Source organism: Apteryx mantelli, chromosome Z (assembly GCF_036417845.1).
Source record: "Apteryx mantelli isolate bAptMan1 chromosome Z, bAptMan1.hap1, whole genome shotgun sequence".
Taxonomy (NCBI): Eukaryota; Metazoa; Chordata; class Aves; order Apterygiformes; family Apterygidae; genus Apteryx; species Apteryx mantelli.
The window spans coordinates 81019422-81033527 of record NC_090020.1 but is presented as its reverse complement, the minus strand read 5'-3'; the positions used below and the strand labels follow the sequence as shown (position 1 = coordinate 81033527).

General features: G+C 39.1%; 1 protein-coding gene across 4 annotated transcripts in view; it reads right to left on the bottom strand.

Annotated features, from left to right (window-relative positions):
- Positions 1–11072, bottom strand: part of PIK3C3 (phosphatidylinositol 3-kinase catalytic subunit type 3) — an 84272-nt gene extending 73200 nt beyond the window's left edge. For all 4 annotated transcript variants that reach the window (XM_067315420.1, XM_067315422.1, XM_067315421.1 and 1 more), the window contains exons 1-4: positions 10932–11072; positions 9081–9269; positions 8433–8576; positions 6108–6237 (exon numbers count right to left, since the gene is read on the bottom strand). In XM_067315420.1, coding sequence (XP_067171521.1) covers positions 6108–6237; positions 8433–8576; positions 9081–9269; positions 10932–10999 — 531 coding nt within the window. In that variant the 5' untranslated portion in view covers positions 11000–11072. The remainder of the gene's footprint in view (positions 1–6107; positions 6238–8432; positions 8577–9080; positions 9270–10931) is intronic.
- Between the last annotated feature and the right edge of the window lie 3034 nt (positions 11073–14106).

Genomic DNA, 14106 nt, shown 5'->3' with positions numbered 1-14106 from the left:
CTCTTTCCATACACAGGAATACTGGATCTAGTTGGTAGAAAGTCTGTACTGTGTATGAAAAGAAGTTGTTTTTGTGTGAAGTTTTCACTTCAGGTATGTGACAGCTGGTCTAGATGTTTGCATTAAAGGCAAAATAATAGAGTTAAATCTTAATTACAGTAGTAGATATTAAACTGAAAGAGGAGCTAGCAAACTACCTACAGTTCTTTACTCCTTTTCTGACTTAAGACTCTGGAATTGTATTACAAACATATCTTTGTTGATTTACTTCCAATTTATCTGTTTTTCCATCTCACTTGCTAGAAAATAAATGTTTGGGTTCATACTAAGCTTTAAAGAAAACAAGCAAACAAAAAACCCTTCTGCATGAGAAAACCCTTCTGCATGTTTCCCAAATGTATAAACCAATCATCTTAAGTGAAGTATTTTTGTTACCCTAGCTTTTACTGTATAATCAGTAACTCAGTGTTAAGATAATATGACATAATAAAAATAATAAAGTTATCTCAGCTTCCTCAAAAGACTGGGTCCTCTTCTGTAGCCTCTAAGGACAGAAAAAGTTCTGATTATTTTTGTAGGTTAGAAAAAGAAATCCAGTATTGCATGTGATTTCATTTTCACATGACTTAAAGACCCCCCTCACTCCCACCTTGGACAAACAGATTATTGGTTGCTTCTTACTGATTTCTTCCAGGTCAGCTTTATAAACATCTGAAAAGATAAGAAAAGCTGAAGTATACAAGTTGTTCTTTGATATCACAAAGAAATGCTAAAAAAGATATATATAGATATATATATATATATATATATAAGAAAAAATACATAAGGGTCATTGTGAGAAAATAGATTAACACTTTGCACCAGCAGTACTGTTTCATCATTCTCACTCAAATTGCTAGTGAACTGGTGTCTTAGCAATCAGGGTCCAGGCATCAATGCACAGGCATCCTACAGCAGTTTCTGCCTACCAAGAATGACCTGGGCCAAACAAATCACTTAGTGATATACTTTGAAAAGAGCATAAAATGCATGTCCAGGTCTGGATCCTGACGGATCTAGGGAGTACATACAGGACGTAAATCCACAGGAAGCTAAGCTTCAGAAATTGTGAGCTGTGGAATCAAATAGGTTCTTACATCTCCTGGACGCAACGCTAGCGTAACAGACAAATATCATCTAGTTTCCAAAAGACTCCAAACAACCATTAAAACCAATAATTAAATTAAATTTCAGTGTCCTACAGCCTCTCTGCAGGTGTTCTTGTATCAGTAGTGGGTAATGGGAAACAACAGTGAAGTACGTGTCATTCCCTACAATACTATGGAAGCCATTAAAGCCCAATCAGTCTGTCAAAGATAAACTGGAAAGCATTTATATCCTTGTCCTTTAACGCCTTAATCAACTGCCCCTTAATGCCTAACAACAGACAGTCTTGCTTGTTCGCTATTCACAAAGTAACTTTTTGTTATTTCAAAAGACAAGGAAAATAGATAGAACCTATATGCTTCCCTAATTAGAGTCAAATTTCACACTATGGTCTAACAGCATTTCAGAAGCAGGTTCCTAACCTCCAAGTACCAAACAAGAATCCCAATTGATTTAATATTCTTGGAAACATAGTTTAAGATAGAAGGAGTTGGAATACAATACAGTCTTTGCAATGGCCTCTCCGTTCAAGATCTAAATTAAATTTTAAATCGCATTACTTATGAAAGCAAGTGTGGCATTCAGCTCTCAATATCAGTATTTGTTCACTTCACAAGTATGTTACACAATTCAGCTTTTCTGATTCTAGGTTCCTGGGATAGTTTAAACTCTGCAAATAAGGATTAATATTCAGTGGAAATCTTTATACTTTGTCTTTAGTTATTGGCTCTACCAGTCAAAGTAAAGAACCGATCACAAGTAGTCACAATTTGAAAAGTAGTCAAAGAGCTATCCAGTTGAGAGGGAAAATCCTGCTTTTTTTTTTTAAATATTATTTTCAGATATCCAAGAAACTGGCCATTTTAAGAAGCACTAAGTAGTAAACTGGCCATGAACATCAGAGGCCTTCTGTTCTGAACTCTTCCCATGAACCACAGAAACATCACCTCATCATGACTATGAGATTGCCTAAGGCAGCTGATTCACCTAACATTTTTTTCAAGCTCTAGACCCCAGTAATGCTTTATGGAAGTAATAAGATGTGATGTATCATAAACTTTCAAAGACCACTGCAGCTTGTAAGAATTACCTAATTCCATTCAGTATATAGTTCTTTTCTAGTAAAGCCTGAACTAATAAATTTCTATAGTATTTATCTGCTAAACAGAATTATGGAACAGAAAATCCCATATGGAAGAGCTAATCTTCAGATTAGCTTCAGAGACTTAAACAGTACAAAATGAAAAGGAAGAAAAAACGTACAACCCTGACCAACATTTCAGAATGCTGGATGCAACCAAAGCACAGAAACCAGAAAAACAGTTTTCAGGTTCTTTTAACTTACCAGCAGGACTGTAAACAGGACCAGAATAGAGTTCTGTAATCTTGTGTTATATTCTATCTCAGCAGTGTTACTTCAGTGTGTACAGTACTTTGTACTAACAGGATGACACAAGACTTGCCCTTTACCTCATGTATTACTTCATAATATATTCTAATGATAAAGAACCAGCAGCATGCATAACCGAAACTTTGTTTCAGGCAGCGTGGATTCCACCACTTCCATCTTTGTATATGTCCTACCTAGCTTATGAGAAAGGCCTTTCCACCCGCAGCAACCAAGAAGTTCCTCACCCTCACGTGTACATCATTTCAGCCACATCTACACGTTTTTTTGTTTTGTTTTTTTCTTTTAACCTAAAAACAAATACATTGTCTCTTACTCGAAGTAGCTCTCTTCCACCACCTGGAATCAACACATCAAAATTTTCAGAATACCAAATATACATGTCCAGCATTCATAAAAAGATTTAGGATCAAGCCTATCAAACCCTTGGCAAAAAAATATTATTTAAATTGTGTTTGTCAAGTTATTAGTTAATTTTCTTTTTCACTGCACCAGAGAATAAAGGAAAGTCATTCTGTGTGTTTTAAAGGAAAATTATTCTCTTAATAGTCTCTTAAACCTGGTTATAAGGAGGACAAAAGGTCATAATACATCAATTAGTTGCACCTGCATACAAGGCTCCGATCTGTAAGTGTATATATACACATGAAGAACTGTTCTGTTAGATTAGTATTTAAAGCTTAAAATAAGAAAAAACTTGATGTCTAAAGGGATGCCTTATTTAGTAGAAGCTGAATGGTATTTCTTCAGGAAAAGAAGCATCATTGCTCACCACTGTTATTAGATAATTTCATTCAGCTAGCAGAAGGGGTGAAGGAAACAAATGGATCAAAAAAAGAACTTAGAGTACCTTTTGTTTAAGAGGAATAAATTATCCCACCACTTATGAAAGTAAATTATTTTGCAATAAAATCCTGATATCATTAATATTTGAGTGCATTAAGATATTCCACACACTCCGCATTCAACCTCCTTAGTACAGGGAGAAAGAACTAGCATTCACAATGACCCTAAGGATACAAAGTCATGGCTTTCACCAGTAGCAAGTTCACAAGCAATTTTAATGTGTTTTGTAATAGCATAACCATACAGCACTTCAACATGAAATGGAGAACTTGCCATGGTTTCAATTACTTAGGAAGGTCATGGATTCCATTCTTTTGGCAACTAGTCATTAATTTTATCTGAATTCCCCATAATAATAAATACCATACACAAACAAAAACTTTTTTTTTTTTCCTTGACATGCTTCTGAGTTATCTTTCACATGGAGAAAAGGTCAGCAAGCTTTTCTAGCAAGCTCTTCTCATAAGATTTATTATCTGGAGGACTCTAATTTGGCCTCTTGTATCGGACATCAGTCAACATCATGACACTTTTACAAATCATAAGTCTGTCCAATACATAAAAAGGAAAAAATCCTTACCCCCCCCCCCCCAAAAAAAAAATCAAGAAAAAGTCCACCCAAATTAATCTGGTATTTGATTAGCTCCTCTCACCTACATTTACATATACCTTCCCATACAGTAGCATCAGTAAGCATTAAGCAACTGATGAGTAAGTTATAGGAAAAACTGAAGCTGATTATACTCGAACAACAGCTACTTATGAATGGCACATCACAAACTCATCAGCTCTGTGCAAATGAAAGCTCCCATACACACGCTACCCAGAAACCCTATTCAATTTCCTTACCAGCAGCATCTGTAAGATGTTTTTATACAAGAACACAACAAAATGAGACTTCCATATTTCAGAAATTAGTTTTTCCCAAGACAACTTTCAGAACAGAAGATGGTGACAGTGATGCTATTAGCCTTTAACAGTCATTAGCTGGAACTCGCATTTGGGATGTGAAAAAAAAGGAGAATCCCCTTCTCTTCCTCAGGGGATTTGAGCAGTCATCTCCCACCTGCCAGAAGAACAGGCTAGAATGGACCCAGGTATTCCAAGACTAAAATACACCACTTATTAAAGTTACTTGTATTTCTTGAGTTAGGGAGCAGAAGGGAATGAAGGGAAGAGAAGGAAAAGTACCAGTAGGGTATGCTCATGTTTGCATTATGGAACTCGCAGGACAGGGAAGGCCTACAATCCAACACCTTTGCTCAAAGACCCACCTTCCCATTCACATAACCATCTGATAAAATATAAGCAAGCCTTGATAGCTGGCACCCCTCTACAGAGCTTCCTCAATGCTAGAGGGGATTTATTTTACTATGACCAAGAAATGGGGCAACATGATTGGCAGAAAGCTTTAAGCAGATGCAAGTGCATAAAAGCCCTGTGCTCCTCCTCCTAAGCTCTTCTCCCTCCCTTTCTCCAATCCAAAGTCTATGTTGTTTCTTTCCGGTAAAACCAAGAAACATATGCAAACTAAAGTGGGTGTCAGCATTGATTAACGTAAGTTTCCACCAATAATGCAAAACCACAAAGAGTTAAGTCAAACACTTCCACAGTTTCATTTCTTTAGAATGCTGTTGGAAAAAAGCTATTAGTCTGAACTCTCAACAAAATCAGTATTAAGTTAGGCAATTATATTACTTCTCGGCCTAACAAAGAAAACTATTTGGTTGCATCTCAATGTGCTTCTGCATCAAAGCTGCCTGTGCTGCTCTTCATTTTACAATGACCTACTAGCTACAAGTCAGAAGATATTATAATGAGTTTCCCATTATAAATTCAAGGTGAACTAGCCTTATAAAAGACAGACCTTAAATGAAAGTTAGTTTATTGCCATGATAAATCTCTGGATGAGAAAATGGACGTATTTATGGCCTGGCGCTTTCTTTCACTTCAATTTGCACAAAGGCAAGGAAGAACTAGGAGACCAAAATTAAGATGAAATCACACCGAGTAAGAGGGTTGAGCCATTCAGCAAGATTAGGTAAGTTCACCTGAAGAATCAGGGAGATCTGCTAGTCAAACAAGCAGTACAGAGTAGTAGTGTTTATTGATCAATTCCAGAAGTTGTGTTTATGGCCAAAATATGGTCTGTCACCAAGCTACAGAATAGAAGATATTTTATATATAAACACACATTCATGATCCTGAACGAATGAATTCTACTCAAGTTCCTTCTAACATAGATATTCTTCATACATGTCTGAAGACTACACCAGACAGTCTTAAACCTAAAGGATGACTACCGAAGGAAACTAGACTATCTTACCTGTGATTTCTTCACAAGTTATTGTTAAGAACTCTTACTGAATGAGCTAACATTTTGGCTTCAAGTGTCTTCAAGACACGATCACATTTTTCATTCTCTACAAAGGATTAGGATTTTAAGTAGTTACAATGGAATGCTGCATGTATTAAAAATTCCTCATGCTGTTAATGGTATTCACGTCCCCTTTTAAGCAATACTTAAGCAAATGAGTATGATCTAGTTTATTCATTTCTTCGTATGAATTCTGTGAAATATATAACAGTCAAAGGAAGATAATTTTCACATCGGAAAACAATATGTGAAGCATATCTTCATTAAGTGGACTTCTTCATTAAAAGTGCAAGCAACCTTTAAGATATATGCGAAAAGCTTTTCCATTACCTTTGCCAGTCGGCTCATTTGATCTTCAGAGACTGTGCTGCTGGTTCTCCCAGGAGTTTTGGTGGGCTCTGACCCATCAGCTTCTACATTGGGCCAGACTTTCAAATCATGCATTCCTTGACGAAACATACTGTGGGGAAAAAAATGCAGAATCACTTCAGTAAATTGAAAATAATAGAGCTGTCAGGAATCAAAGCACAGCAGCAGCTGCAAGAAAATGAACTAGCTTCTTTTGCCAAACCTACAGACACATGTTGCCATGCATAATTTAACTGAACTGCAGAAGCGCCTGGCACCTCATGCCCTATATAGCCTCCATTTTTATTGGCACATGGAGTTTAAAAGAAAATGAGTAAATCTGAAATAAGTTATTTGGCAAGTGGAGTAAAAATGGCTAATTCCCAAAGTCAATGGGATGGTACAAACGTAAACTGAGGACAGAGCTTGACCTTCACAGTTTATTTGTAATGAGGCATGAAGAACTCCTCTTGACTTGCAGATCATAATATTGGCTTTATGTCTACCAGTCTGCAAAAAAAATTCAGTTAAAAAATTACATAAGTTTCATTTGAAGGTCAATTGATAAAAAGCAGCTTCCTGAACTTCAAAAAAGAAAAAAAGAAAAAAGAAAAAAAACTCCACCAACACGCCATCCAATTGAACTGAAACAGTGCAGTGAACAGAAATTCGTAGAGTAACTTACCAGATCTCTTCTCTACAAAACCCTGCTCCCCTTGCGTGTGTGCACTGATTCACTTTTAAAAGATACCCCAAAGAATCAACTGCATCACTTTCGCCAATGAGAGCTGATCATTTAACTCCCTGACAATTTTAGACAAATACAACTGAAAGGAACACTTACAAATAAATAAATAGTCAGCCATTAAAAATGATTAAGTAGTACTGGACTAGAAGGACCTTCTAACTTTGAATTCATGGAATCCCTTCGTGGAATACTGCTACAACGATTTCCATGTATATAAACAAAAAAGCAGAATTTCAAAATATTTGTTAGTTGCTTTCTACCAGCCTCCTTCCCCCATTCCACACTGGGAAATAAAAGTAAACTTCATTTATAAATTAGAACTTTCTCCAGGAATTATGCTCTAATGTTTTAAAAAACACCTGTAGTCTTTGGACTACAGTCCAAATGATCCAGTCCGGTTTTCCGTCCTAAGATCTTCAATAACAGAAATATAACCTACCTCTACAATCATTTCCTGCATTCAGTGATCACTAGAACAGATTTCCTAATGCTAACTTAAACTTCTCCTGCTTTAATTTAGCCCTATTACTTCTTATTCACTGACAAGACACAAAGAAAGGCCATTTTCCAACACTCTCTACTACTAGAAAAAATGTCCCCGCAGCCTCGTCTTCTTCAGCCTCACTAGTCCTTATTCCTTCTTCATTACTCCTACTTTCTAGATGTTCAGTAATACGGACTCCCCTAGACTCCCAATTATCAGTAACTTTCTTGAAACGGAATACATAGAACTGGACACATTTCAGCTGAATGGATGAGTTGAGCAGAAGGATGCAACCTTGCCCCTGATGCACATACTTGTGCTTATACATTCAATGTGTTTGGACATTTCACAAAAGCATCATGATATTTAAACATGCACAACTTAAGATTCACTATAAAACTCAGACCTTTTCCAGGGTTTTCCTGGGGAGCTGGTCCCCATCCGGTACCGACTACAATCAACTACACAAAATACTAACGCCTCACACTTATCCTTAAACTGCATCCTGTATTTTTTCAATCCACTTTGCATTTAGTCAAGATCTTTCTAGTGTATTGTCAACTTTCAAAATACTCGTAACCACTTCCAGGTTATTGTTATCAAGTTAAAGTGAGCCGACTGTCTATTTATCGTATACATTAATAATTTTAAGTATTGCGATTTCCTGAATTACACTTCGTTATTTATAAGTAACACCACATTAACAGCCGAACTACAGGCCAAATAATCAAACACATGTTAAGGTATCAGTACTGGAGTCTACACACTACAGAAGTATACAACATGAAGTGATTCCAGTACTTGCTACCTTAAACCCCAAGCTTAAAATAGGTCTAAACTTTGGTTTTCCACTAGCAGTACCCCCCCAAAAAAATTGTAGCATGTATAAAGTTATATTAGAGAAAACAAAAAACAAATGAAAAAGAGTAAATCACTTATTTGTCTGATTTTTTAACATGGCACTGTTAACCTGGTACCAAAAAAAAAAAAAGGAAAAACACTCTAATGTAACCTCCTGGTCTTACTATTCATTAGCGAGGTTCAAATTTGTATCACGAAAGAAGAAGCAGTATACCCATATTTCCCAAAGAGCGAGACTGTTGTTCCTCCCACAGGAACTGCTTTACCCGGTCCATATACATCCCAGATGGTCAGAGCCACTTGCGCATTGCGAGGCAAATCTGGATACTTCACAGGCAGTTTCAGCCATTCATTCCAGCTGCAGAGAAACATTTTTTATTGAACAAAACTTTAGAATTTAAGTTACTCTATATTAGTTTATACAATCCAGGTTCACCCGAGAATATGAATTTCTAAGTATTTTCCTTCAAGCTTTAATCATTTAAATACTTAAGTGTAGTTTTGAGTCAAGTTACATGCATGTATGATTAAAAGGCCAGAGGCTTTCACCAGTAGTCCCCAAGAGCAGTCTGTCCCATAACAGCACAAACATGCTAGTCCAGGCCCAAAAAGTTATTAGTGAGCCACACCCAAACACACAAATTACTATATTGTATAACGGGTGAGCAACAAAAAAGACTGTTTTCTGTGCTGTCAGAGACACACTTAATAAACATAAATAGACTTGAAGAAATATTAAGTTATTTGAAGAAGACAATAGAAAACAAATCTTTTTAACATGCACAAAAAACATATATAGGTTTATTTATATAACCTGATGAGCCAGTAATTAAGGTATTTAAAATAAAAGGCAGTCACTTACTTCCACCTAGTGCTAAAAGCTTTGTAGGAAGTTCTAACTGGAAGAGCAAGAGGCTTCCCTTCTGCAAACACCTGACAAGTTACATACAAGTCAGAGCAAGTCTCTTGATAGAGTCCAGAGAACTTCAGCATCGGGTCTTCCAAAAGAGCTTTGTAACTCTTCTGTTCTCTTTTCCCTTCCAGACTCCCTCTACGAGGAAGAAGAAGAAGAAGAAAAAAAAAAGAGAGAGAGAGAGAGAGAAAGAAATAAACCTAAATTTAGCTACTCACTTTCACTTAAAATATTAATAATAAATGACACTGTTAATTTTAAGTTAGTGCTCTGGATACATACACCTCCATATTCAAAACTTTATTCTGTTTTCATAGCTTATACATAGTTTACCAAGTATTGAGGCTATCTTTGATTACTAGCAGGCAGTACAATCAAAATATCTGAGAGAAAGGTTGTGAAGTGATGAGCAAATATAGATTTTTTTTTTTCAGGGGGAGGAAGAAGAGCAGGGAGAAGGATTACTTGTTTGTCTTTCAAACAGAGATAATATCTTCCAGTAGAACCTGTACATTCTTAGACAGCATCAAATGAGGTGCCTTAAGCAGGACAACAATAATGAGATGATATATACTGTTATTATTTGTATTTAAAAACAAAACAACAAACATCAGCATACACTTGCTCTGAATACTATTTAGGGGAAAAAAAAAAAAGCTGATGAGAAAACCTTAAGTTTTAAGAAACACAAAAATGTATAACTGGCTTTGGATGACAGTCATCTCTCAAATCATCAATGTATCAGAGCAAAACTTAAGTTGACTATACACGTCAAATGTTTTCATTAAAGCTCTGCAACAATTTGCAGAATTTTAGTGTTACATTAAGTAGATGGAATTTCCTTGGACCTCAGCTATACCATGATGCATATCCCTGCAAAACATAATCATGAATATTAAATAACTGTGAAGGCACATGTAAAAATAAAAAAGGAGTTGCGGGGGGGGGGGAGCTCATTAAAATAAAATAAAAAAAAAAATCAATCTACCAGCAAGGCAAAATTTAACATTACCACAAAAACACTTCAGAGAAGGTGAACAAGTTTCTTTCAGGAAAAGTATAGCACATTCCAGGAGGACACTCATCGCCCTGTGCACACTCCAGTGCACAGATAACTGCTAGCAATATTTTTTCCAGGCAGAATGCATTAGCAAGGAGAACGTGTGCATCTGACCCCCAATTCAAATACCATTTTCTGTCCAGGTGAAGGTGAACAAACCCCAAAACCAAACTTCCTCGAGCTACGTTTCCAAGAACAGCTTAAACTACCTAACTGTAATAACATTAGGTACATAACATTTTAGAGCCGTGTTCCTCCCATAAAAACGTCAACATCCCATTGCGGTGACGCAGAAAATCCCAGCTTTAAGAGAACTGAACCAGCAAATACTTCAGCTTGGGCGCAATACCGGCTTTAGCAACGCCGCTCGCGTGCGCCCGGCGCGGAACAGCCCCAGGTGCTGCAGGATGCGCTTGTGACAAAGCACCCGACTGAGGGCAGCTCGCTTTCAAAGGACCGAGCAAACGAGCAGGGGGAAACAACGTCTTCGGATCATCCCCCGCCTCCAGCACTGCGGGGCGAGCTGTAACACCCGCCGGCGAAAGGCCATCGCTGAACAGATGATCCCCCTTTGCCTTAAAGCACTGCCCTGCACTCCAGGCCTTAAGGCCTTCAGTGTTTTTAACGCGTTTAGAGAAAAGTTTGCTGCTCCCCCCCCGCCCAGCCCCGGCCGGCGGGACTGGGCCCCTGCCCACACAGCGCCCGCCGCCCCCGGCCGCCACCCCGCCGTCCCCACTCACATCTTCAGCTGCACGTTGATGTCCAGGTCGCAGCTATAAACATAATAAAGCTTCTCGGCCTCGCCCATGGCTGCCGCCGGCCCCCGCCCGCCACCTCAGCGGCCCCCGTGCTGTCCCCCGCAACGGCCCGCGGGCATGAGCGCCGCCGCCGCCGCCGCCGCCGGAGCCCGGCGCGCCGACCCGCTCTGAGCATGCGCCGCCGCCACCATGTTGCTTAAGGGAGGAAGGAGCCGAGACGCCTCCGCCTCCCTCGGTAACAGCCCTTCACCAAGATGGCCGCCAGGCGGCCGGCCTCTGGCGAGTGGGCGGCCCCAAAATGGCTGCGCCCGAGTCTCTGTCATCAATATGGCTGCCCCCACTTGTACGGCACGGCAAGATGGCCGCGCCCACAATGCTGCGTGCGAAATGGCGGCGCTTCCCGTCTAAGAGCCAAGATGGCTGGGCCGCGTCGTGGCTGCTTCGGAGGTGATGCTCCTGAGGGTGCCAAGGCTCAGGTTCCCGGGCTGCTTCATCTGAGGGAGGCCAAGAACCACCTTCCTTCTCCTCGGGCTCTGATCCTTGCTGCGGCGAGGCTGTGGGCGGCCAGAGCACACAAACGCTTCATTATTTCACTGTATTTCCCCACTTGCGAGCTCTGCTGCCACCACCCAGAGCAACCGCTTTCCACATCGCCCTCCTTGCTACACTTTTCCAGGTTTTTCTCCCCCTTGGCCCAGCCGGTGTGGGGAAATGTGGCAGGTCAGCGTGGCGCACGCGCATGCGCCAAATGGCCTGTGAGGGAAAATTCGTTGCAGAAAATACGTATCGCTACAGAAGGGAAAAATGAAACGTGAAATGAGTGTGTGGTGCCCATTTATCTGATAGATACCGACACTTTTATCAAATCAGACATCCAGGCTGCGTACCTTGTGGGTTTTTTTTCAGAGATAATCACACACACCGTATAATTTCAGGCTCAGTGACTGTTGCGTGCACCTATAAAAAAGGCCGAACAGAAATGACAACTGTCTTCTCCCACAAATAACAGTACCGTACAGCAAACGCTGCGTAGGTTGCTGAAAATACAAGTTAATTGTTGGATTCACCACAGTGATTTTACTGTGAGTCTCACTATACTTAATTTGGAGGTAGGGTTTGGGGTTTTGTTTTTTTTTAATTTGTTATGTTTTTCCTAAAGCCTCAGCTGTCAGAATCAGTAGATGGTCTGTGATCATCATTTCACATGAAAAAATAATAAAATACATATGCAGAATGACTGTACACCTGAGACTCAGAGACAACTGAAAATCACCCACAACTTAAGTTTTGAAAGCAATTGTGTGATTTTAAACAAATTCATAATATTTTGAGGATTATTCAGGATTGCAGGTACTTTAAGTAACAAAAATATACATATTGTTACTTTCATGCACCAATTCTCTCCATCTTGGCAACACAGCAAGGGACTGACAAAAAAAGGAGATTCATGTTGTATCATATCTACCACGGTAGCTGAACTTTTCAGGACTGCTGAATGTAAATATAAAAAGTGCCATTTTGGTGTAGCTCTCTGCAGTGTATGATGTGCAGCAGCACGACCCTTGAGAGAGCGTCACGAGAGAGGTGATCTCTCCCGATACACTCTGTTTGTATCACAAGAAAAACAGTCTGTGGTGTGGAACTAGCATGTTCTCCTCCATTTTCATGTGAACATCAAGAGCTGTGAACAGGCTGGTACGAAAGGACGTCTTCAGCCAGGCCTCTCCCTTTCTGGAGAATTACCTGCAATGGGAGAAGAGGATGAACTCTTTAATGAAAGAAGGACCATTTCGCCTCAACGCTTTTTTCTTTTTGCTCAGGTGCCTTGACAAGATCTTTTTTCCTTCTTCTCCTCAACAACTAGAAAATTAGAGAAGTTCATGACCTAGGACCACATATCACTAAAATGAAGCCTTTCCTCTCCAGCATTGCGAAGTGAGAGTGCGTCATGAGTGCAAAATGTAACTTAAACTCAATTAAATGAACAAATTCCTTTACACAGATGATGTTAAAATAACTTTCAAAAAAGTGATAATCTTTTATCCAAGAGTTTTCTCTATCTTAATTTGCCACTTTTCGATAACATTTACAGTTTCTACAGATTGGATATGTTTTCAGTTATTGAGATTAGTAATATCAGTTAAATAATCACACCATCGATTTCGCCATTACAAGGAAACTTTTTAGGCTATTATTCAAGTTCTGTTTATTCCTCAGAAAAAAAGTTAAGGGAGAAAAGGACTGAAGACCTTTGAAATTAACATTTGTTTTTATAAAAGCTTTCAAGTGGTATATTTCCCAACTTTCTCAGATTCTGGTGTGTCTAACTAAATAGATAAATTAGGTCTGTGGGAGGCAAAAGACGAGAAAAATGTTTTGGAAAGACATTTTTGACAATAAAATTGTAGAGAGATGCAATTTCAATCAAAAATGTCATTTTGTACTGCTTTCTCATATTAATAACCTTTCATTTATAAGTTCTCAGATACTGCTATTATGGAGATCATATCATACAGGCAGACAGCAAGACCCTGTTTTTCACCCAGAAGGATCCTAAAGTACTTAAGAACACAGTAATGAACATACCAGATATGTCTGTGAATCATCGCCTGTACTACTGACACAGGGTCTTGCCTGAGGTATCTATAGTATCTGTTATGTATAGTATCTAGCATACAGCTGGTATAGTGTGGCATATAGTATAGACACTACACACAGTATAGTAGCATGGGTTCCCAGGGTCAGCTGCTCGGTAGGGTTGATGCAGCCAGTCTGTGCACTTTATTTCAGAGCCGGAGAACTGTCCTTGGCCTCATTTTATTTATCAGTACAGACATAGCCAGAAGTAGGTAGCTCAGGCATGTTCACACTCTATTTCAGTGAAAGCATAGTCCCTTAACCCAACTTCAGTAACTACAGCAGAGACATTTTCAAAGAAAGAACACAAGCTGGCTGGCTCAAAATCTGTATTTTGTTTTATTATTTCTCCCAGAAAATTCTGTTTTACTCCCTGATGCTGCTACATGGATCCTTCAGCACACTCAGGAGTCAGGGTCTGCGTCTATATAGCTAAAAACATACCGCAACTGCCCCGAAGTAAAGCAGTGTGAATAGCTCACGTCTATGCTATCTGGACTTGGCCCTTGGGGATGGGACC